This window comes from Nylanderia fulva, unplaced genomic scaffold (genome assembly GCF_048542155.1).
Source record: "Nylanderia fulva isolate GAGA-0341 unplaced genomic scaffold, ASM4854215v1 Scaffold7, whole genome shotgun sequence".
Taxonomy (NCBI): domain Eukaryota; kingdom Metazoa; phylum Arthropoda; class Insecta; order Hymenoptera; family Formicidae; genus Nylanderia; species Nylanderia fulva.
This window is the reverse complement of record NW_028190807.1, coordinates 5,444,402-5,467,041: the sequence shown is the minus strand read 5'-3', so window position 1 is coordinate 5,467,041 and position 22,640 is coordinate 5,444,402. Positions and strand designations below refer to the sequence as shown.

The following is a 22,640-nucleotide window of genomic DNA, read 5'->3' as shown; positions in this document are numbered from 1 at the left end:
ATATTTTATATTTTAATATAATAATATAATTTTAATGTCATTGATTTTACATTAATATTTTATTCTAAATATTTTAGACACATGCATACGGACTGTCGTGAATGAAATATCGCAGAGAAATGGTTTTCTGATGGAAAAGCATTTAAATGGAAAAGTAATATACAGCGAAGTCTATCTGCTATTACATGGGCAAACCTTCGAGTGAAGCACTATTTTATATGGCCAAGGAAACCCTTGAAGAAACTCGATCCTGCGAAAATACGGCAACCCCGGCGGGAGGGAGCTGACAAGTGAGTGTGCACATTGGAGCTTTCGATAACTACTATCAATCGACGCGAGATATCCGTCGTGATAATGACGGGGCGGTGAGATGACATTGGTGCTTGCTCGTCAGTAGGGCAAAACGGTTCGCGTGATCGAGGTGCCAGTGTATCCCCGGCAATCTCGATGTGAATCGCGGTTTCTCACTGTCGAATATTCGCAGAACCGCGCGATGACGCTTTCTCTTATAGTCACACAATCTTAATTATATTTTTTCGATTCTCTAAACGTTTAATCGTGTCACGAGGTCGGCTTTCCAAATCTGATTTGACAAATAACGCGTGAAACAATGTAATTTTTATACCTGTGCATCGTCCGAATGTAAATAAATATTAATGATCTTTGTCGGTGGTTTTAGATTTAGCAAAGTCTTGTGATAACTTATTTATAAAAATTCTTTGCATCGTACATTAGCTGATAAAATTCTTGAAGTACTTGGAGATGCCGCACGATATCCGTTTTAAAAATATTAGCGCGATATGGAGTATTAAATGAAAAACCACCGATAACATTTAAGTTGATATTAACTGTAAAGCAATTTTAATTATCTGTAATTTTTTAAATAATTTTTTTCCGGTCCTCAAAATTATAGATAATACAAATTAAATTATATTGGTGTTAAATAAATATATTATTTACAAGATCTGCAAAAAGAAGTAATTTTGACAAGTATCTATTCAGTGAAGTTGTATTTTAATTTACAAAATTGACAATTAAAGATACTTTTTTTATTTAAATTTAATTAAAATTTTTACATTATATTTTAAAATTAATTTTCTTTTAAAGATAAGTAAGTAATTACATATACATGTGTATATATATATACAGATTAATTTCTTCTCATTCTCTTAAGTATTTACTTACATTAATGTTAAATAATTACAAGCAATCAGTATTGCTTGTACTTTTATTATAATAAAGACAAAGATTGTATAAAGTATAGTACGTATGTGGATAATACATTCGTGTGATTCATTAGAGAATAATTAATTTGAGAAAGCGACAAATGAAGCTGCATATGGTTCTCTGTTAACGAAAGCTAGTGAAATAACTCGAATCCTGATATAGTTCGACATTGTGAAAATTAATAAGAATGCATTACGACGGTTTGCAGAATTGCAATACGCTGACAAGTGAGCTTATATGAATCAGGATTTTCTACATAGCGAGATCTTTTCGCGATGAGAAAAATATTTATTATGTGATTGTGACAGAGGGAGTGTATTGTACGTGACGTTGTCGAGACAATGATATTTCGCGATTTTCGATTCGGAGCGAAAAATCCGATTTAAACTGCGTCGTTTTTTCGTCCGTATCCATGGGGTCCCATTGGATCGTCATGCTGGCGATCTTATGGTTTATGCATCGAGTGGAGAGCAAAGTAACGTGTCGCGAAGTGCAACTGCATCGTGATTGCGAGGCGTTATGCAGCACGAGTCGCGATGGCGTTATTTCTTGCGAATTGAGAATAGCTGTTCTCCTACCAGCAGATCCAAGATTCGAAATTTCTTTACTTAAGGTTCTTCCGATTCTTGGTAAGATTATTCAGACAAACATCGAGATTAGTTAAATGTGCGGAACTGAATAATAAAATTAAGTTTCGCGCATAATATTTTTTAAATTTAATTTTACTTAAAATTAAACTTTATAACATATATATAATTGAATTTTTGGATTAAATTTTTTTGTATGTTATGTACAATTTGCGTGATTAAATTTATATTGCAAATAATATAACAATCAGAAGAATTTTAATTATTATTATTTTTTAAATGACAAACAACATTGAAATAATTGCATTTTTAATAAAAAATTGTACGTGTAAAAATTTTTTATTTAAATTAATAAAATGTATTTTAAAATATCGTTTTTTTTACAGATTTAGCAGTGTACGAAGCGAAGATCTCGAAATTTGCTGCCTCACTGGTTAAAATTGAAGTTTCTATCGCAAGATGACCATTGCGACGCAATGTATGCGCAAATTGGCGCAATTGATAGTTATTCGCATTGTGTGCACTTGTTTCTTGGACCGGCATGCGATTATTGCGTTGGTATGTTGTTTTAAGTCTTTAGAATTTTATTTTTTTTTCTTCTAAAATATAATTAGCTTATGAGAATAATGATGAGTGAAGCGCGGAGTCTGAAAATAAATGACTCTAAAATCTTGATATACCGCTTATACTTTAATCCACACATAAATTACGTCTGTGAGAGCTTATGTTTAATTATACAATATTTGCTCTAATATATTATACTGAAATTTTCGTAATTTTTCGCATAAAAGCTGCTGTGTTTCAAAATAATTTAATTATCAGATAATAATAAATGGAACATTTACTTTTTTTACATTTTGTATAAATATTTTACTATTTTTTAATATTCTGTAATTATATTCATAAAATACAGTAATATATAAATTCAGTAAATGGCATATTTCCTCTGAATTATATTTCTTTTCTTTCTGTTCTTATTACACTGTATATTAATTGAGGATTTTTTTGCGCAGCGGTCGTTGGCAGAGTCGCAAAATTCTTTGGCGCACCTTTAATTACTACGGGAGGCTTCACTTTTGATTTTACCGAAAAAAAGGTTGATTGTAAAGATGAATACTTTATGACTACAAGAATCGGAAATTTAGCCTTCAGGGACATCGCCCAATTTTTTGTAGCTATAATGGATCGGTATGTATAATTAGAGTGTTATAAAAATATGATACATATAAACATATACATATACAAATTGATTGGTTATATTTTTAGTGTAATAAAAATCATTTTCTAGTTTTATATATGTTTCTGCAGTAACTGTTTTATTGCAAATACAATTAATTGTTGCACGAAGAAATTAACTGTGTACCTAAATTCTTATTATTATTTCTCTCTTTTTCATGAATTAGGTACGAATGGCGTAAAGTGCATCTTGTTTATGCGACGAATGGACAAAGTCAAGTTGCTGGTAGGCATACGTGTCAGCTTATGATGAAGTCAATGGTGGAATTTATCAAGAAGGAGCATAACATCACTTATGGTACTTTCGATGTCGAAGCTACGACCCCGAATGATTATCCAGATGCTTTGAGAGATCACGTCGGCAATTTCTACAGTGGTGAGTGATTTTTTGTTTATTAATTATATTATATTAATAAAAGCCAAAAATCTTATATTCTTGAAAATATAGCAAAAAATTATTTATGAAACATATAAATAATTAAAAACAAGAAATCAAATTAAATTTGATCAGTTAATAAAAACATGCATATCAATGCATTATGAACATAACATAAAATTTTATGAAAATTGCAACAGAATATTTTTCTAGTCAATAAAAGGATATATTAACGCGTTATGAACATAATATAAAATATCAATTGATTAATTGATTAATATAATATTATCAATAGAGAAATAGAGATAAAGTAGACTAAAGACTTTCCCAAAATATAGTTAATATTTCGATACTATAATAATAATATCATTATATGAATGACTAATTTAATAATAATTATTGAAATATAATAGTGTCATTCATATAATGATATAATTATCATATAGAATCAAAAACGTCATTCTTCCTGTTATAAAATATCGCAATATCGAATTCAAAAGATATTAATCACCGTTTCGTGTTTATCCGTATTTATCGCATACTTCTGTCTTAACTGATTAAATCGTAGACAACGACGCTCCAAGTGCTGTAAACAAGTATTTAAATATAACTGTCGTTGTCTTAAAATGACGAACCAATAATAGGTATCTTACATTTAATTATTCTTTATAAGAAAATATATAGTTGCAATCGTATAAAGAACAATATAACATTAGTCTCATCTTTTCTATACTTTAATCTGATATTTCTAAAATTAATATGCATCTTATCGGCAATTTATGTCGACAGCAAATAACGATTTTTTTTTATATTCAAATGTTTTTAAACAAATTTATTTTAAAAGCATTGAAATATAAAATAAAAAAGTACAATTAAATACTATAATTCTAAAAAATACAATAAGTATATGAAATGCATAAGTAACATAAATAAAGCATAAATATATATTATATGTATACATTGTATTTTTTGAAGTTATAGTATTTTTCTATATAGTATACATATTTTTTATTTTATATATAATAATTGATGCTTGACATTAATTTATTGTGTGATGAAAATGTGCTCTATTTTTGTATTTTCGAATCGCTCCATAACGTTAATGGCAGCGTTGCTATGAGCACTCACTGTAAATTTGACAAGAATCAATATATTCCGAGTGACGTGAAGGAAAGATGATACATCCCGTACATTAATCATCTCGAGAGGTTTTACTTATAATTTCTGTCGTTTTTTAGTCTTTCGTTTCGATCTAATTGTTTTTCTCTTAATGCCAAATGTGTAATGTTGACATAAATCTTGTGGAACTTTATAAAGGTAAGCATTTCAAAAGAATAAAATTAATTATTCTTTATAATAACATTGAGACACTTTAAATAATTAAGGTTATCATATTATATGTACAAAGTTTGTTGATGCCTTTATCATAAAAATACTAAATAAAAAATTTATTTAGTAGTGTGGAAAATATATTCTATTAATAAATGATATCAGATATTGTGCTTGTTTATAATATTTTTAGCGAATAAGAAAGTATTTGCGTAATTTTTTGTTTAACTCTTTTTAATCATTAGGTGAACAGTGCCTTATCATATCATTTATCGTTATCGTGCAACTTATCGTGTTTGGACATTTCTATTATTGATATCTTCTCACACGATTTTATACGTCACTACATCTATATTTAAACATTTCCTTAATGAATTTAAAAGATTACCGATATCTATTTAAAGTGTTACAAGGATTTTCGTCCGGAATTATTTTTTTATTCAAAGATAATATCTGTCATATATATATACCTATCTATCATATGTACACGCAAAACTATAAATAATATATTGTGTGTATAAATGATAAACAGGTATATAAAAATTAATTTGATAAATATTATAAAGATAATTTTCGAGAAATAGTTATATATCCGCATTGTGTGTGCGTGTGCTGCATACATTTTATTGACATGTTTTTCATTAATTAAATATTTAGAAAAATGCTTATTCGATATTTTGGCAGTATCGGTGAATATTAATCAATATTTCGAGTGCCAAAGTATTTTATCGACTGTTGAAAGTACCGTTTCTTGTTACACAAAATTCACGAGAAGGATCTTACGCCGGTAAATTACGTCGGTAATAATTAATGCATTTACAAAAAAACAATTTTTTAATTTTCTAAAATTTATACTTTAAGTATGTAATTGAGAAATGTTATTATTAAACATTACGTGCATGTGCATATGCAAATATGCATTAAATCTTTACATGTCCCATATATGTCTAAAATAATTTACAATAGTTTTTATTTATATCCAATTTTATTTTGCAAAATGATATAGTTCCGCTATTTCCATTATTTTTACGGGAAATAGCAACTGATAAAAATTTCATTATTTCTAATTTTTCTGTCGTGCGTTTTATATTACATCGCGAGAAAAGTTACGACGTGCATAAGTTGCCGCAGAAACAAGAGACTAATTTTTTTGTTTGAAAATTGAAGAACTTTATAATGTATAAATTGAACGCGTCATTCGCACTCCTATGTCATCCTCATGTAAAATGAGTAGATATTTGTGAATATTGTCGATAAATTATACATAAAACACTTATTGCATATGCTCTTATAGTACTATATCGAACTACAATATATCATTCGATATATATGCATTGAGAGCATATACAAATAAGCGTTTATGACAGTTTTTTGACTTGCTGCATAAATATTGCAGTTCTGTGTGTAGCAAAGTTGAATGTTATAAGAGCATTAAGCTCGGAAGAGTAAGTATCATCGAAAGTGACATCTTTGATAATAAGAATATTAGCGAATGCTTTTAAGTTTTTCCGACTTATCGGAAGAAACAGCACTAACTCTTAAGAAAAATCTTCAACGACTATCGGATGCGACGTAATGCATCTACATATAAGCTTTGACATTTGTCTAAAATAGAGTGTCGTAGGTTTTTTGACATTTTGATTAATGATTTTTTTCGATTAATTTAGGACATTTGGCAAAAATTTGTTTGTTAAAGTAAAATGCACAGTTACAAAGTTTTTATACTTTTATTCTTTACTTTTAATTTTTTAAGGTTTTTTTGTTTTTCTATGCTGTATAAGTTTTTTTAACACTGTATTCAATTGATTTACTCACAAACAAATGTATCTACCGTTTATAGCAAATGTGTTTGACGTGATACACTTTTTCTTTCTCTCAGTCCAGTTAGAAGTTATTTTTGAACGATATGAAAGAATTAGAGGCAACTATTGCTCAATAGTTCTTTCACTTTAAAGATCAGAGAGTTGACTTTGTCTGTATGACAGATATGGAGAGAATGCGACATTTGAAACGAATAATTGCGAAAATGTGTGTTTATAATATTAGTATTGGGAATAATTTCGGGCTTAATAAATATTTGCACACGTTTTTAACGCGTAATAATGAAATCATACAAAATATTATCATTCATCTATATATTTTGTGAAGTATATTATATATGTATAAATGATTTATATGTATGAATGATAATGACTTTATTTATACCTAATCTAATATTGATACAAAAACTTTTACTTGAACTTAAGTATTTTTATATTTAAGATAACAATTCTCTATATATTCTTATGATTTTTATGATATTCCATTTTTCTAAAATATTTGATAATAGTGTTTCAAATACATATTTGATAATAGTTTTGCAAAAAGTATATGAGTCGGAAATTGATGAGTAATAGATTTATTCGGGAAGGAGGTACACACGCGTAAGAAATTGATGAGATTGCAATATCCGATTTATCGATAATTTCCACTGAGTATTATTGTCACGTATGTGACATTTCAGGCATTGTAAAATCTATTTTTCTGTCAATATTTGCGGTCATGCAGGCAGAACGAGTGGTGTGTTATCGATAAAAGTGTGCAATACGGATTAGACATCCCATTATTATTTTTGCTAAGATAGTTAGTGTTCTCCAAACTCTCTTTTTCTCGCGTTTTAAAGCACGCGATTTGTGTTTGCAAGATAAAATTTGCTTAGTCATCTCTAGTGATCACGATGTTGTCTCAATCTATAACATTTTAATTTGAACACTTTAGGGACATTGCATACTTTTTATAAGAAAGAAATAGAAGGGAGAAAAAATCTGAAAATTTATAGTAATAAAATTTTAATAAAAATATTTCACCCATAAAATATTATAAAATACTATTTCTTTTTCTGATTACTTCATATTTCATATTTTCTGAAAATATTGTGGGATTTAGATTCTATGACGTGTTTGTGTGTAGAGAGAATTGCTTTTCCTTTACTTTCTTTAACAAAGCCTTAAGCTTGTTTATTTGTCGCAACTTTGTTCACTCTTAGCTTTGTATGTTTTGGAACAAGAATATTCCGAATTTCTCATGAAGGATTATATATCGTTACTTAGAAATCACCCAAATTGTTTCAATCCATTAACACTTCTAAAGTTTAAAATTTGCACAAGCTTTATTTTATTTATAATATAAATACGCGTCTCTTAAACTTCGCGCTTCCCATAAATTTCACATAAAATTTATTATAAAACTTCTACTTCAAAAAATATATAATACTTTCAAGCGAATCTTCCCTCGAGGGTGATTTTTCGTGAATTTAGAGGGTATAATCGCGGGCGCGTATAATTTTTTGAGATAAAATAATACGTAGAAGAGATAACACGACTAATACATTTCTGATCCTCGAAGATCTAAACAGCCCGTCCGTGCCTCGCGGCGATTCGGTGCGGAATGAAAGGTGTGGTGTCCACGGGGGTACGTACGGAGAATCTCGACGCATGCGTTCCATTTCCTCGTTGTCTACCTTCGTGGAGGCGCACAACGACATCCACCTACACGATCTCGAAGTGGCGTATCTCGTGTTCCTAGAGCAAGCTGGCTGCGCGCGATGTGAGGGTGCGATAAAGAGAGACCGGTAAAGATAGATAGATTGACAGATCGGGAGATGGATAAGGACAGATAATAGAGGAGAGGGTGGCGGGATCGAAGGGAGAAAAAGAGGGACAGAGAGAGAGAGAGAATCGGAGGCTGGAGGAGAGAGAAAGGGAGAGGGTGAGAGAGAGAGAGAGAGCAGATGAAAACGGAGAGGAGGAGCGATCGTCGACTTTGGTGGGCGATTCGGAGCACAGTGCTTTCCTTCGGCTCGCTCTCAGTTTCAGTCGCGCGCTCCAAGCTTGCTCCGAAAGAGCGCGAACCGGGGATCGAGATAACGATCGATCGAAAAAAAAGAACAGATATCAGATCGCGGTGGTCCGATGGACTATACGGAACGATGAGTTACTTCGAGAGATGAGCATAGAGAGATCGCGGATGAACGATCGACCCAGTCGATCTCGATCGCGAAGCTGTCATTGATTCATCCCCGGGATGTTGAGAGATATCAACGCGTGCAACACGTGTCTCGTGTCGCAATTAAATAAAAATTCCGCGAGACGGTAATCTGGTTGATTCTGTTTGCAAATGTAGTTTCCGGATATAGTGAAAAAGTTGGTTCTTGTCAGTGAACAAGTTGCTTAGAGAACGTCATGTGGGGCAAACACGTTCTTGAACCGATTTCTTTATATCAATATAAAATCTACGATCGTGAGGGATATGATTCAGTACGCGCGTGTTTTTTGTCGTTAAAAAGTACACCTGTTTGATAACGATGGTGTGACATTTTCTTTTTTATATATGGTAAAGGCACCGAAACACCTCGAGCTCGAAATTGCTCGTCCGTGCGTTGGTAGTTTCTCTGCCGGCTCTCTCAATCGGAAAACACGTGACATTTCTCCGTTGGACGCTCCAGACGCTTTTTCGTATGGAAAAGAATTTGAAACCCTGATCTCTGTGCGACTTGATCAGTCTGCTCGGTTTTCTATCATTGAATCTTGTGTGTAAAGGGCAAAAGGGAGAAAAAACTAGTTTTAATCATAATAACATTTTGAATTTTTAATTCGATTTTCTTTTTTTTTTTTTTTTTTTTAATAGAAAACATCTTGCATTATCACAAAGAATTCGCTCTCTGTTCGACATACAATAATAATTATAGAATATGAATTATAATGAGTTATGATTGAAAAACTTAAAATAAAAATAGAGATCTATGATTTAGGCAAAATAGGCATATTATAAATTATGGTCTTATTATAAGCTAGACTTTTTAATTATACCTGAATTTAGAATTTAGCCCGAAAATCATGATAATCGTCAAACAATCTGGTATTGGAAAAATTTTATACGCGTTTCTCCGATTAATGTTTACCACAATAAAAAAATATGAATATGTACATGTAAAATTAATTGAACATATTTTATATCTTATTATGGTAGATATTAATATTTTTATTGTGGTAAATATTAATCAGAGAAACTTTTATAAAATTCTTCCAATACCATATTGTCCCACAATTACTATGATTTTCAGGGTAAATTGTAAGAGAAAATTCTCTCTGTGCAATTATATGCAAATTATCAAAAATTAATATCAAATTCTTTTATCATAATTTGAAAAAGATGTCAACTGACGCATTAGTTTATTTCACATGTTGTATCTTCTTCGATGATCGTACGGGATATTTAGCGAATATTCGAAATTGCGATCATCTTTGTATTCTGTTTTTCTTCTCACGAAATTAATCACAGGAACGAACAGATTATCGCGCAATGTGAGTTGTAAACGACCGCGATTCCTTTCGCACGAATTGACGAGAGAACAGCTGCTATGGTAATAAATTTTTGGGGACCTTTCGCTTTTTGCCTTTTTGACGCTTATATTGACCCCCGGAAATAAATGTATTCGTATATATGTATATGTATATACATATATGTGTATATACATATACACACGATATGTAGCTTTTATTTCCCTTCGAAATATCCCTTTTTCATCGCTATAAAGCGCGAACCGATCTCTATCTATTCGTCGAGCGGATATTCGTTATGCGAGTTTTATACGATACGAACTTGCCGTGTATAAAAGTTTTAAGGTAGTTTAGTTTCACTCTGCGAAGGTATCAGTTCGTGACTGTCATAAGTAGAGTTGCATAACACAATGTTGATGCTGAACGCTGCGTGCATTGTGCTTAATTATTAAAGTATCAATGAGAAATTAATTTCCAAAAATAATTTATTTTATTTTATCTATCAGCCAATGAAAGCGTAAATTTTTAAATTTTGTAACTTTATAATAAACAGCGTACTATCTGAAATTAGCAACAAAAACAAAAGATTAACGACTGTCAATAATCTATGAATGATTATTAATAATAGTGAATCAATGTTTTAATTTATAATTACATATATGTATAATATATGTAATAATCAGAAATTAATAGCGAATTTTATTAAGAAGATAAAATAATTATATTGCCTTATATACGAATGAAAGGATTATAGATTTTATAGCTTTTAAAAAAATTATTACCTTTATATCTTGAACACAAAATATCTTTTTCTCAGTCGTAGTATCTTCCAACATTGCGCATTCACTGGGTGATGCTGAGATTTTTCTTGCTACGCGAATTTTATGTAATTGTTATGTAACACATATGGCTCTGCAAGCACAACAGCCGACTGTAAGGACTGTTTAACTTAGCTGATAGAGGAATCCGTATGTGCTTTCCGCAAACTTAAACATGATTATGTAATTCGAAGCTTTTAGTTTAGTGAACGCTGCGCTTTGAACGCGTTTGCCAAGTGTTGAGTACATTTGAATGTCACAAAGGCTAAATCCGATTGTCAAATTGAATTAATCAAATGAGCAACATTGCTCATGAGCCTTGAGAAAAGGTAATTAAATTTTACAACGTGAGATACTGTATTTTCCTCTTGACAACCTTGCGCTAGATCCTAAACAAATTAGGCTTATTTGCGCTTCAATAAGAAACCTTAAGGATTTTCTTGTACGTGTCGATTATAGTAAATCCCATTAAACGTCTTATGCATTGAGGATTTTTATATGCGAGCGTGCACGTAGGGCAAGTAAAGTTGACCATGAAATTGAAACACAATTCATACATAAAGTTCGATATAACGCAATTCTAATTTAATTTTGATTTACGTGAATCTCATAGAACTATGAGATATCAAGGATACATCTTCTTTGACAGGACGAATAGAAAAATGTAAAAATATTTCTTTACTCAAGAGTGATGCTTTTGCGTTGCTCCAGCAGGTGCTTTTCGCGTTTTCCACATCTATTTCAAGAAGAAAGTGATAATATAATGACAAAATGTCAGAGTTACAATGGCATCCGTCTCGTTATTCCATCTCGTCGTGAGAATTAGTCGAACCATATAGTTATCAGAGAAATTCCCGGATTACATTCGCGTTGCGTGTTACATGATAAATGCGGACACGTGTAAACGTTGGGGTGCGATCTCTCGTTCGAAAAGTACGTGTGCCGAATGAAAATGCACATATATTCATACACGGGATATGAAAATGATGTGGTGGCAAGCTATTATTATGTACTTTGTGCATTTGACAGATTCAGAAAATGGACCGCGTAGATAAAAATTGCTGCAATCAGACTGGGAAAAGAAACGAGAACATTCTCAGCAGATTCTTTGCACTATTATTCATGTTCTTAGAGAAAAATAAATAGTAATAATATATACATATATAAAATATTATAGAAAGTTTTTCTTTTGTAAAAAGATTACAATAATAATTAAATTTAATTTAATGCAACTTCTATTGACATTCTTTGAAAAATATGCAGAAAACATGTATTCGCTTTTTACGAAAGTTCTCATATTTTATCATATTCTCATGTGTATATACCATATATACTATATATATATGTATTTCTTAGAACCTCTGTTTTATTTGATTTAGTATCTCTGAGGAAAGTGCTTTAGCTTCTTATACTTATACAATTTATTATATATCCGTTTTTATATTTTAAATAATATAGTAGATAAAAGTTCTTGAAAGCTCTGCTTAGATTCTTCGCATTTCCACGCTTTTTTCGCGTATCTCGCAATTTGATATATGCTGTCATTTTTTGTTCGATGGAAAAATCACTAACTATTATTGACAACAAGAAAATAACGGATTTTAGGGCAAATTGTTCTAATTTTTTATTTTAGAGCTTTATATAAGAAATATATAATTTATTTATTTATTAAAATAAATTAAGTGCGACAAAATATGCAAAAGACGTATATCTTTTATTTTTTTTGGTATACATATATTTTTTTTGTTAATTTAATCTTTTTCTATACTATATTCCTTTTCTCTATATTCGCGATTTCCATATTTATGAAAATTTCGCAGCATGTAAACCTTTGCGAATGTAGAACTTTTACCGTATATGCTAATTTCTTATTATACATAGTTTCTATTAAAATATTTATTAAATAGACTCATGTTACAAAAAAGCAGCGTTAGAGAGCTGCGTGTCTTTAAATGTTAGTCTTTTTAACGATAATTAGAGACTATTTAATAAATCGGGGCCTTACAAATTCTCTTTTAAAAGTATATTCTATGTAATCGGATTTTGCAAAATACATATATACATGACATTGTATCGGGCAGTGCTCAAAGAAAAAAGCATTCTATTCAATCCTGCAGCTACTTGTATATACGCGTATAATTTTTTTTTAAGTTTTTGGAAAAATAACTGACTAACAAACTATAATAACAAAATTAGAGGAATATTCGCGTGTTACATAATATATAGCATACATATATAACAATAAATAACCATTAATATAATTTTATGAGAATAGTTAATTAATCAAAAGATATACAATAATAAACAGCAAATTTATACAAAAAAATGTATGCATGATTGAAAACTGGAGCCGTCGATTATGTTTCGGAAAACTGAATGAAAGTTCAAGATGACATATATTCTCCCAACTTTTCTTTTGGAGCTATCGGCGTCGAGGACACACGTTTGCAACTATTCCTTGAGTTTGCTTCGTAACATTACATATTTGCTTCGGGATATCGTACATACCGACTCGCCGAGTACGCGATGAAAGATGACGGAACATTTGCGAGTAGAGAGAAGTTGTCGTGTCGAGATACAGACACGACAGATACGAGCGAAGTTGAAGAATATGGGACGAAGTCATCTCCGCGTGCGGAATTTTTTATGGTAAATGTAAATTTGAGTGCCAAGCTTTTTCAAGCGATTTTTCGACGTACTTTATGGTAGCGCGGCGGTCTAAAAGCTTTGCAACTTTCGAATATATCTCGCGATTATATGTCCCGTTTAAATGTGCAATTAAATTGCATTAAATTGCATGAGGCGCGCATCACGGTTAATATGAGTAGGGATATGACTATGGGATTAAATATATCGCGAACGATATGTGTTTGTATAGGTACTTTAGAAAATAATGACATTACTTAGCGCAACAAAGTGAGATTTGCCTAAACCACAATTAAAAACACGCACCTTTTGATCAGAAAGAGAAATCTATATTTAAAAAATGAAACATAAAAATGTTATATAACTTTTTTTACTCGATATACATGTATATATGAATCAGGTAGAATGATACTTCGAGATTGAATTGCTTTAGATTCGTAAGCATCGAGTTTTTATTCAAGTCTCAATCCATCAATGTAGACGCGAGGTAATTGGCGATGAAGACGGTCCTATAAAACAAAATCGATAACAGTAAGCATTTCTCTCAAGCTCTATCCATGTATGGTATATATGTATATTGCATTGGTGTGTTCTGCTTCTTTTGTGTCGACGATGCACATTCCGGATGAATGCCTGTACCAGTAGAGTACACCATTCAAATAATTCAAAGCTTTTGACGATTCGCACGTTTGATATTCACACGATATATACATACGGATAAAGTTCGCGCAAGCAGATGCATAAAGCGAAGCAATGTTCACAATAGCAATCTTTACGCGGTGGCATCACACTCGTGTTTCGCAAATTAATATTCCATTGGCATCGGACGCGCGATTCGCTTCGATATTGCATATTGTTTTGCAAACTGTTTGACGGATCGTGTTTCTTCTGCGGAACAGCAGCGTTTTAATTAAATTTATTAATGAAAACTACCGACGCGGATCCTTTCCCAGGACTCGTGATTGCGTTCTTCTGATTCGTTGATTGTAATATTTACTTTGGACGTCACATCCTCATTTTCGAGGAAAGAACGCAAATTCCGGTCTTTAATAAGAACTTCGTCAACTGTGATTTAATCAAACGACGCATTGCCCGGCAACTGCTAATTAAATTGTCCGTTCGCGATTACCGGTGATCATTAATCCACCGTTTTCCTCGCTTGAACTTCGACAAGCAAGTCCGGCAGTTTGCGCTAAGAATATAAGTGAGCTGCTCCACGATAATCGCAAATGAATGCCGCATGAAAAAGTACGATTATTTCCGAAGTATAAATCGGTGTTATTGGCAAATAGCTTTAGAATATAAAATTGAGTCTATGATAGCCGTAATTGTGGCCGCAATAATGCGGATAATTGCAATCTTCAATATTGTACATTAATTACCACAAATCCTTTTTATCTTTCTCTTTATATATATATATGTATATATATTATACGTAATTTACATTACACATGTATGTATAATACGATTATAATATTTATATAAATACCTTTCCGTCATGAGTAAATTGAATGACTTTAATGCACCCGGTCGGAATTTTGCGCGCAGAACGATGTAAATTATGTACAAAGGTGTTTATATTAACCGCATTACTCGTTTGATATATATTAATTAAATTTCAAATGCAGAAATATTAATAGATGGGGGGCCGATATTTATTTGCAATAATAATTACTATAATCGTTTACCGTCATTAAATGCGTGATATTTAATATATCGTTATAACATTTTACTCGTTAATGTCATTTTATTCGTTAATGAATTTCTTAAAAATTCTAGTTAAGTTGTGTCTTATCAAATCTGCGGGTAATGATTGCTTAAAAATGCTATTTGCATTTTCTCTCTATTAAAGAGTTTGCATTAGTAGTATGCTATTAAAACTTAAAATTGAAATTTTTGCTCTTTTCAAGGATAAGGAGTAGGAGCTCTTTTTGAGTGTTCTATTTCTGCCCGCGATATTGGTACTTGCTTTCAAAGAAGCTTACTTCTTGCATCGCAGATTTAAACTCGCTCATTTTTCTCGTTGCTGACGTGCCCGGTTTATATTATATTTCAAGTTAAAATGTTTCCCTATTTTTTATTCAAAATTGCTTACAGCAGAAGGTACACATCATGGGTTAATTATAAATCCCTTCCGCGATGGGAAGTTCTTTAACTGGAACGGTAATATTTTATAAATCGATAAAATCTCAAAGAATGGGAAAGCATTTTTGATAAAACTGCAATGCGCCACTTGTTGCAGCATTATCCGCCTTTTGCAAACTTTATGAATATTCAGTTAAATATTGAGAACAAACACGCACGTTTATTCCGCCTTTTTTTCATGATTTTTCAATGACTCAAATTTTTCAAGATACAAAACATTTCTATCCATCCTTCAATTCTTCATCAGTCTTCTTTTATCAGATTTATTTATTTTCGCGTATAGTTTTTATTGAACTCTCTATTATTCAAATTATTTTCTCTCATATATAGATTTTAAAAAAAACTTTTGTTTATTGAGAAAGAAAGATAAAACGAAACAATAAATGATAGAGTTGTACGCACATTCTTTATGTCTCATGTTTCTCTTAATAATCTTTTGTGAAATATACAAATAATAATTTTTGAAATTTTTTTTTGCGACAATGCGAAGTTAATTAATTTAGGGATTAGCTTCCCTTACGAGAACGGATGCTATTATTACTATTAACTTCGAATGAAGTGAATTGATTACCCGTTTCGGCGGAATAACCTGGGTCGGATTCGGGCTTTTGTCTCTATCTGTGATTAATTTCCATTTACGAGCGGACGCCTAATCCGTAATGAAAGCATTAATGGTCGTATTAGAAACTTCCGTTTCCGTGCGCTTTGATCGCTGAGCGAATATGGATCTTTCGAAAGTCATCGCTCTACGTCGTCTCTAAGATCGATCAGTGGCCATTTCGTAAAATGAGTAGAAATTTGCTATATGAATCTCCATTGAAAAAATAACACGTTGATTTAAAAACAAACGTTAATGCTTTTAACGTAGACTGTAACATATTTCGCTGTTGTTTTATTAATATCGCAAAATCAGTAAATACTCGAATGTAATGACAACAAATTTGATATAGGAAGATTTTGTGCGACACGCGTTTCGTTGCTACGCAATCATCTAAATCTGTATCATTTGAAATGTCTCTCGAGTATAGCATCCCTAGCGAATGCGCGTATATTTTTTATCGCGCAAAATTTATGCATAAAATATATATGTACGAGATTGAGTACGTGACTGGAATCAAATATTAATAGATAGATGAATCATCCTGCTGAATGATGTAGGATGTAAATCTATTCCCTTGTCGCCTTGTGCTGTATAACTATAATGGAAATATAATTCTGCTATTTTGCACTAGCGTTTAATGCGTATCCAGCGCGAATAATTGTATTATCGTAAAAACGTATGCGCAAATTGCATTAGGATATCGGTTGTAGGGAGAATAAAGTTATTACTTCCTTCATTATAACAGAATGATATAATTCGCGTCAATAAATAAGCGTGTTACACAATGTGTTACAATATCTATCGTTATCTGCACGATAAGTAACTTTAATTTTTTTTCAAACACAGTTTAGAGAACACATGTAGTTACGTGTTATATCTATATAAAGTTGTAAAAAGTTATCAGAAGATAAAATAATCACAATCTCTCTGAAAGCAAATCTTTCGCGCGCGCGCGCGCGCGTTGTTTCTTATATTTCCATGAAACATCCACATTCAAGTTAGATTATATTTTGCCGTAGCAGCTGCGGGTTAAAAGTTACATGACGCGCGTCCATCGCGGCAAATGGGGAAATTTTGACGTGCGCGGTCACGTACGTCTCGTTCGTCCGCACTTCGCCTGCCTCGTGTAATAATATTCTTCCATCTCTAATTCAAGAAGGTGCGATGGTCGCAATTCTGCTTTTGCGCGCGCAAAACCTGTAAGAGAAACCTCGGCGCGAAAACCGAGATAGAAGCCGGCAGAGACACTTTATCTACACCCTTATTACTTTTCCGCGGAATAAAAGGTCTGTCCTCGGCTTTCAGGTCCGCGTGTCTTGCTCAATATAAGAAAAGCTTCCCCGAAAAACATGCGGTATCCGCCGATTGAATTGCCACTTCAATTCCATGAGAAGCAACCTCAATAAAGCCTTCTAGCCAAAGACATGTTAATCAGCTACTTGTATTGTGTCAAGTTTTTTTTTATTGCGCGTTGAAATCAATAATTTATCAGTTACTTTAATCAAAATGTTGGATACGCACGCTCTATATGTGAATGTAACGAGTTCTATTTGAATGCCTAGAATAATTTTACACGCCTTTATGTGAAAATTCTTGAAAATTGAATTAATCCCTATAGAAGAATGTAGCTTTTAGAAGACTCTATGTACTAAGGTTTTAATTACCTTAAAAAATTATTTTTATCCGGAAAAGTGACGAGAATGTATATGCTTTTTCTCTTTGTTCTCGCCATTATTCGATATAGCTAACATTAAAAACAAAATTTTTTCTCTCGAAAGAATTAAATTGTAAAAATTGTAATAATACGAGAGACACAAATTGAAATTAAATATCTTTTGTGATACAAAAATATACTAATTTTAATTTGGAAATCAATAATATATTTAAACGTGCAAATATTTATGTGGAAAACTTGGAAAACTCCATTAGAGCCGCGATCATTAAAACATGACTTTACTTTTATCTTTATTAGAAACGCGGGCACGAATCCACTTACTCTGCTGAAACGCTAGGGAAACATTAGGGACGTACGTGGCAACGATTTGTCGTGCTATTGGAGGGTTATATCGGCCACACATTTTCCGAGGCATATTCTCTACAGGATAATACCGTTAAACTATGCTAAACTATGCGAAACAAGTTTTTGCATATTACGTGCAGCATTTTATTAGATGAAAAATGAACGAGATCTTTTTATTTAATTTTGCGAACTAAAATCTTGCAAATGAATGTCGAATCAAGTCGAGGCATTCCATATACGGGACATGATTATGCACATAGATATGTGACTTTTAATCATGACATATCTCTCATTTCGCAATTTTAGATACGTTTCGCAGTCGAGCTTCTAAGGAACAGGTATATTTCGTAATTAATAACATTATGATACTCGGGATTACTGATGATTATCGTTTCATCGAAGTTAAATTGGAACACACCGGAGACTGTAATGGACTCCTTTGACGGAGTATGATATCTGGCACTTCGGGAGAGAGGCGAAATTATCTACATTAATTTTCATATAAAGTAATTAATGCGAAAGCGCGTGTGACGCATTACATACATTATGCGAACGGCTGCAAATGAAGATGGACATGCATTATAACGCGTCTGTCGAAATCGCAATTGGAAGTGCAACAACAATCTTACTACTATTTCTTCGGGAAAAATATTGTTTACCCTACGGAAACCTCCGCAGGAATAGGAAATATTACGCAAGATATTGAACAACTTAAAATCCTGCTCATTATCGCGTGTCAAATGTTTAACGAGATTCAAATTATGTTCGTTAAAATATGATAAGGCACGTCGAAAGCGCGTTACCGTGAAATGTGTATCGCGGTTCGAGAGAATGCTCGAAGTGGTGCGCGAAATGAGACCAAAGTGCAAGGAACATCAGCTGCTAATCGTAGCCCGTAAGCAGCCGCGGGTGACTCGTTTCCTCTCGCTGTAGGAGACCGCGACCCGGAAAACTCGTCGCAATGTGCAATAATTATTAGAGGTGGAAATAATTCCGACGAGAGGTAGAAAGAGGAAATATGGCATCGCGGACGAGAAGACGGTGGTGCGCGAGTGGTGTTCTGGTGCGATTTATACTGCTCCTATCGAGCATGTACGTCGGTCGTTGCGCGGACTTCGGCGAGACGTCGACGATGACGTCGATAATGTTGACGAACACGACGACGACGATGACGTCGGCGACGGCGAAGACGACGACATCGGCGCCGGCTATTAAGGAGTGCGTCGACGGTGCACGGACGATTCAATCCAATCACAAGGTCGTCAAGCTGGCGGTGATCGCTCCGGGCGATCCTCACCACGAGCAAAGCTTGCCGAAGGTATTGCCGGCGGTGCAGCTGGCGGTGGAACACGTGAATTCGTCGAAGGGATCTCTGCACGGATGGGAAATCAAGGTGGACTATCGCGACTCGCAGTGCTCCAGCACTTTTGGGCCTCTCGCCGCATTCGAGTTTTACATCAACAAGACAGCAGGTCGCAACAACGCACGATCCGGTTTTTCATCCGCCATTCTCTCTCTTTCTCCCTCAATTCCCGATAAACAATTTTTTATATATATAACAATATAATATTATATAGAAATATATAAAATTATATGAAATATGTTTATACATAATCAGATAAAAATGCTTTTTATATATAATTATATAAATTTTATAATTATATAATTATGTATAAAAATGGACATATTTCACAAATATAATTTCACGATTATATGTATAATTATACAATTATTTATATATAATTATATATAAAAAATTGTTTACCGGCTTCCCATTCCTTTGCTTTTTTTCATTCTCTCGCTTCCCTTCATTTCTTCATCTCGACGTAATCGAGAGACACGACGTGTATTCTATTGCGATACGAAATTTTTATACGCGATCGTAAAGTTTTTTTTATATACGCTAGGTACTAAGCTGCTCTTTGGCACACTTTTTTTTTAAAAGGGTTTATTATTAAATTTTAATTGATTTGTTATGACATTTAAAAAGGTCACAGTATTTCGAAGAGATAATTAATACGAGTAGTATTTTAAATATGGAAATCTCGATTACGTTCAAGAAGAGTACTCAACATGAAATTTATTTTAACTTTTAAATATCTATTTATTAGATATTAAATATAAATTTTTTATACATAATTTTTTCTCAACTGTCTCTAATTAATATAACGTGTTATTAAACATAAAAAATTTAAAATGTTTGCACTTTTACTAGGAATTTATTGAAAGCCGTGGTAATCGATATTTTCGATATGAATTATAAATATATACGGTAGAGAACTCTAGATTGAAAAAATTAAAATATATAGAATAAAGTTTGAGAATTAATGGAACGCTAGCTTGAGCTCACAAACAAGCGCGGCATATGTGACGTAAATAAGGTGTACGATATATTGCATGCAAAGTCGGGAGGCCCATTCATCAAGAAAAGCGATCCGTAAAGTTGTTTGCGCCCGTAGCACGTCTAGCTTGTTCTCGGTTGTCGCGGAGAACATGGGCAACCAGTCGTTGAATGCTTGCTCAGGCTGCGCGATTTTATATTATTTATCACGAGCACGTCAAACTTCTACAATATAAAATATATGCGATAAAGTTCACGTGGCGTATCGCTAGCTCTGTGCAAGTTTCCAATAAAGCCCTGCCGCTTCTTGACAGTCAGCCGACTATTTGTTTCGAGAGTTTGCCTCGCATTTGATACTCGATTCTCGATATATAAAGAGCGAAAAAGTACGAGAGAGAAAAGGGAGAACACGCGAAAAGCATCCTCGACTCTCAACACGGTTTAATTTTCAGCGGAAAAGTCGATAAATTGCTCGCTGAGGCTTCCGTCTCTACTTGCACGCTTCGACGGTCATTTTTGCCTTCTTTCGAATTTGAAAAGCGGATTAGATCGGTATGAAAGTATAATTAATCCACCTCTCCGTCATCGGTGAGATTCATACATTTTTTTTGCATTCGAGAGCATTTCTCCGGTAACAAACGGATTTCATTTTTATATATTACGCTTATATAAGCGGATTTCCATTTCGCGGGAACGAATGCAGCGAGATGAGACAGGACAAACATATGTAATATGAATATAATACGTAATTGCAAAAATTGGAAAGAGAAACTGTATATCTGTTATCGATTGTTTATAGTGAAAATATTATTATTATGATACGTATACACATACGTATATATATTCATGCACATGTCGCGTCGCTACATTTGTTTTTGTGGAATTCTAAAATATTTTTTAACATTTCAGATATTCTGTTGTGAATATCATACTGATAAAAAAATATGATAAAAAAATTTTCCCTCCCCTTTAGGATAGTAGAAAAATAAATTTATTCTACATGAAATACATGGAATATAATATAATACAATATGAAATACGCACAGAATTGTATGCAGAGAATTTCGCAAATATGTGCAAAATTGTAAAATTTGTCTCTTCTAATAATTTTTCTATCAATTTTCATGATCGGCATTTTCCTCTAAAGATTTAATTAAAAACGAATTATTTTTCACATATTTATTCGTATATTAATGTAAAACATTTGCTGTGAATTCGCTGATGCAAATCTGATGTGACCTAAAGATATCGAATATGCGCGCACATTAATTAATAAATCGCTTCTCGACGACGGCGCATCGACCCTGCGATATCCCTCGCGAGATCCCGGTTGTCATCGCGGGATTCCGAGGATCGTGGCTTAAAGCATCATTGTACCAATTAATCAGCGACGATGTTTCTCTAAAGACTCGTACGCCGCGTGTTTTTAATTGGGGCCCCGTCTGCCGTCGTTAAAGCTGCACGGCGGCCGTCTTAGTAGAAATGCGCCTATTTTTATGAAGGGCTGACGTCAACTTGCTCCTGCTGTATCAATTTGCAGCTGCAAACCGTCGAAGCTGAACGACGAGAACGAACGAACGAAATAGTCGGTCAGTCAACCAAAGCCGACTCGTCGCGTCTTTTTTCGTCGAGCCTCCGTTTCGCATTTGCGCGCATCCCAGACTCCGTTAAATATCGTTTTAATTCGGCTTAATTAATCCCGCCATGCCGGTGGCTCGCTCTTCTCTTCGGATTAATTGACCCCGCGATCTCCGCTCGTAAGCGAATCATTTACTTTCTCAGGAGTGCGTGCAATCGCTCATGAAATGTCAAGTCTACAGGACAAGTTGGTGTGTTGAGGGAAAATGTGCCAGGGTGCGAGAGACAACAATAGAAATTATTTTACAAATTCTTTCACACAAAGATGTGTACAAGTTTGTTGAAAACTTTTTTTTTATTATAGATAATAATAAATATATTTAGTTTATTTACTTTTTTCATTAAAAAATTATAGAAA

The 22,640-nt window shown here is 32.9% G+C and overlaps 2 protein-coding genes across 10 annotated transcripts in view; both read left to right on the top strand.

Moving 5' to 3' along the window:
• Positions 1–354: 354 nt before the first annotated feature.
• Positions 355–2,346, top strand: LOC114940884 (uncharacterized). 7 transcript variants are annotated; one of them, XM_085488452.1, is made up of 5 exons: positions 355–642; positions 914–977; positions 1,436–1,454; positions 1,536–1,856; positions 2,201–2,346. In XM_085488452.1, the coding sequence occupies exons 4-5, from the start codon at positions 1,640–1,642 to the stop codon at positions 2,275–2,277; spliced, it is 294 nt and encodes a 97-aa protein (XP_085344578.1). In that variant the 5' UTR covers positions 355–642; positions 914–977; positions 1,436–1,454; positions 1,536–1,639; the 3' UTR covers positions 2,278–2,346. The 7 variants fall into 7 exon arrangements, with proteins under 7 accessions (XP_085344578.1, XP_085344579.1, XP_085344577.1 ...); XM_085488453.1 differs by lacking the exon at positions 914–977; XM_085488451.1 differs by lacking the exon at positions 914–977 and having other exon boundaries at positions 1,301–1,454.
• A 6,258-nt stretch (positions 2,347–8,604) lies between these two features.
• LOC114940882 (atrial natriuretic peptide receptor 1) overlaps positions 8,605–22,640 on the top strand; it is an 86,789-nt gene continuing 72,753 nt past the window's right edge. For 2 of the 3 annotated variants that reach the window (XM_085488445.1, XM_085488444.1), the window contains exons 1-2: positions 8,605–9,126; positions 18,610–19,775. In XM_085488445.1, coding sequence (XP_085344571.1) covers positions 19,322–19,775 — 454 coding nt within the window. In that variant the 5' untranslated portion in view covers positions 8,605–9,126; positions 18,610–19,321. The remainder of the gene's footprint in view (positions 9,127–18,609; positions 19,776–22,640) is intronic. The other variant, XM_029315652.2, reaches the window with a different exon arrangement.

Bases quoted from the DNA above. Each gene is read 5' to 3' on its own strand.
- LOC114940884 (XM_085488450.1), top strand. From the start codon at position 1,640: ATGGGGTCCCATTGGATCGTCATGCTGGCGATCTTATGGTTTATGCAT. The intron at 1,857-2,200 runs GTAAGATTATTC...TTTTTTTTACAG, and splicing joins TAAGGTTCTTCCGATTCTTG to ATTTAGCAGTGTACGAAGCG.